Here is a 220-nt window from a genome sequence, read left to right as displayed (position 1 = left end):
GACATGTGAGCCTGTCTTATGCCATGGGAAACAGCAGTGGTCCCTCTGGGTGTCTTTTGCCACCAGGCAGGAGGAAGGGTGTCTGCCCGGCTGGCTGGCAGCGGAGGGGTGAGCAGGGGCGAGGTGGGAGAGGTGCGCATCGGTCCCAGGACTCACCTAGCTCAGGCGGTTACTGCTGCTTCGCCCATGTAATGTTTGCCTACTTCAGCGGCTCAGCTTT

At 60.9% G+C, this 220-nt stretch overlaps 1 protein-coding gene across 1 annotated transcript in view; it reads right to left on the bottom strand.

Annotated features, from left to right (window-relative positions):
- Positions 1-189, bottom strand: part of LOC103811766 (beta-crystallin A3-like) — a 4,494-nt gene extending 4,305 nt beyond the window's left edge. The window contains 2 exon segments of the mRNA XM_009084759.1: positions 157-169; positions 171-189. Of these exon segments, the coding sequence (XP_009083007.1) occupies positions 157-169; positions 171-188 (31 nt within the window). The 5' untranslated portion in view covers position 189.
- Positions 190-220: the final 31 nt, after the last annotated feature.

Source organism: Acanthisitta chloris, unplaced genomic scaffold (assembly GCF_000695815.1).
Source record: "Acanthisitta chloris isolate BGI_N310 unplaced genomic scaffold, ASM69581v1 scaffold7251, whole genome shotgun sequence".
Lineage (NCBI taxonomy): Eukaryota > Metazoa > Chordata > Aves > Passeriformes > Acanthisittidae > Acanthisitta > Acanthisitta chloris.
Note: the sequence above shows the minus strand (reverse complement) of the source record. Positions and strands in the feature narration are given on the sequence as shown.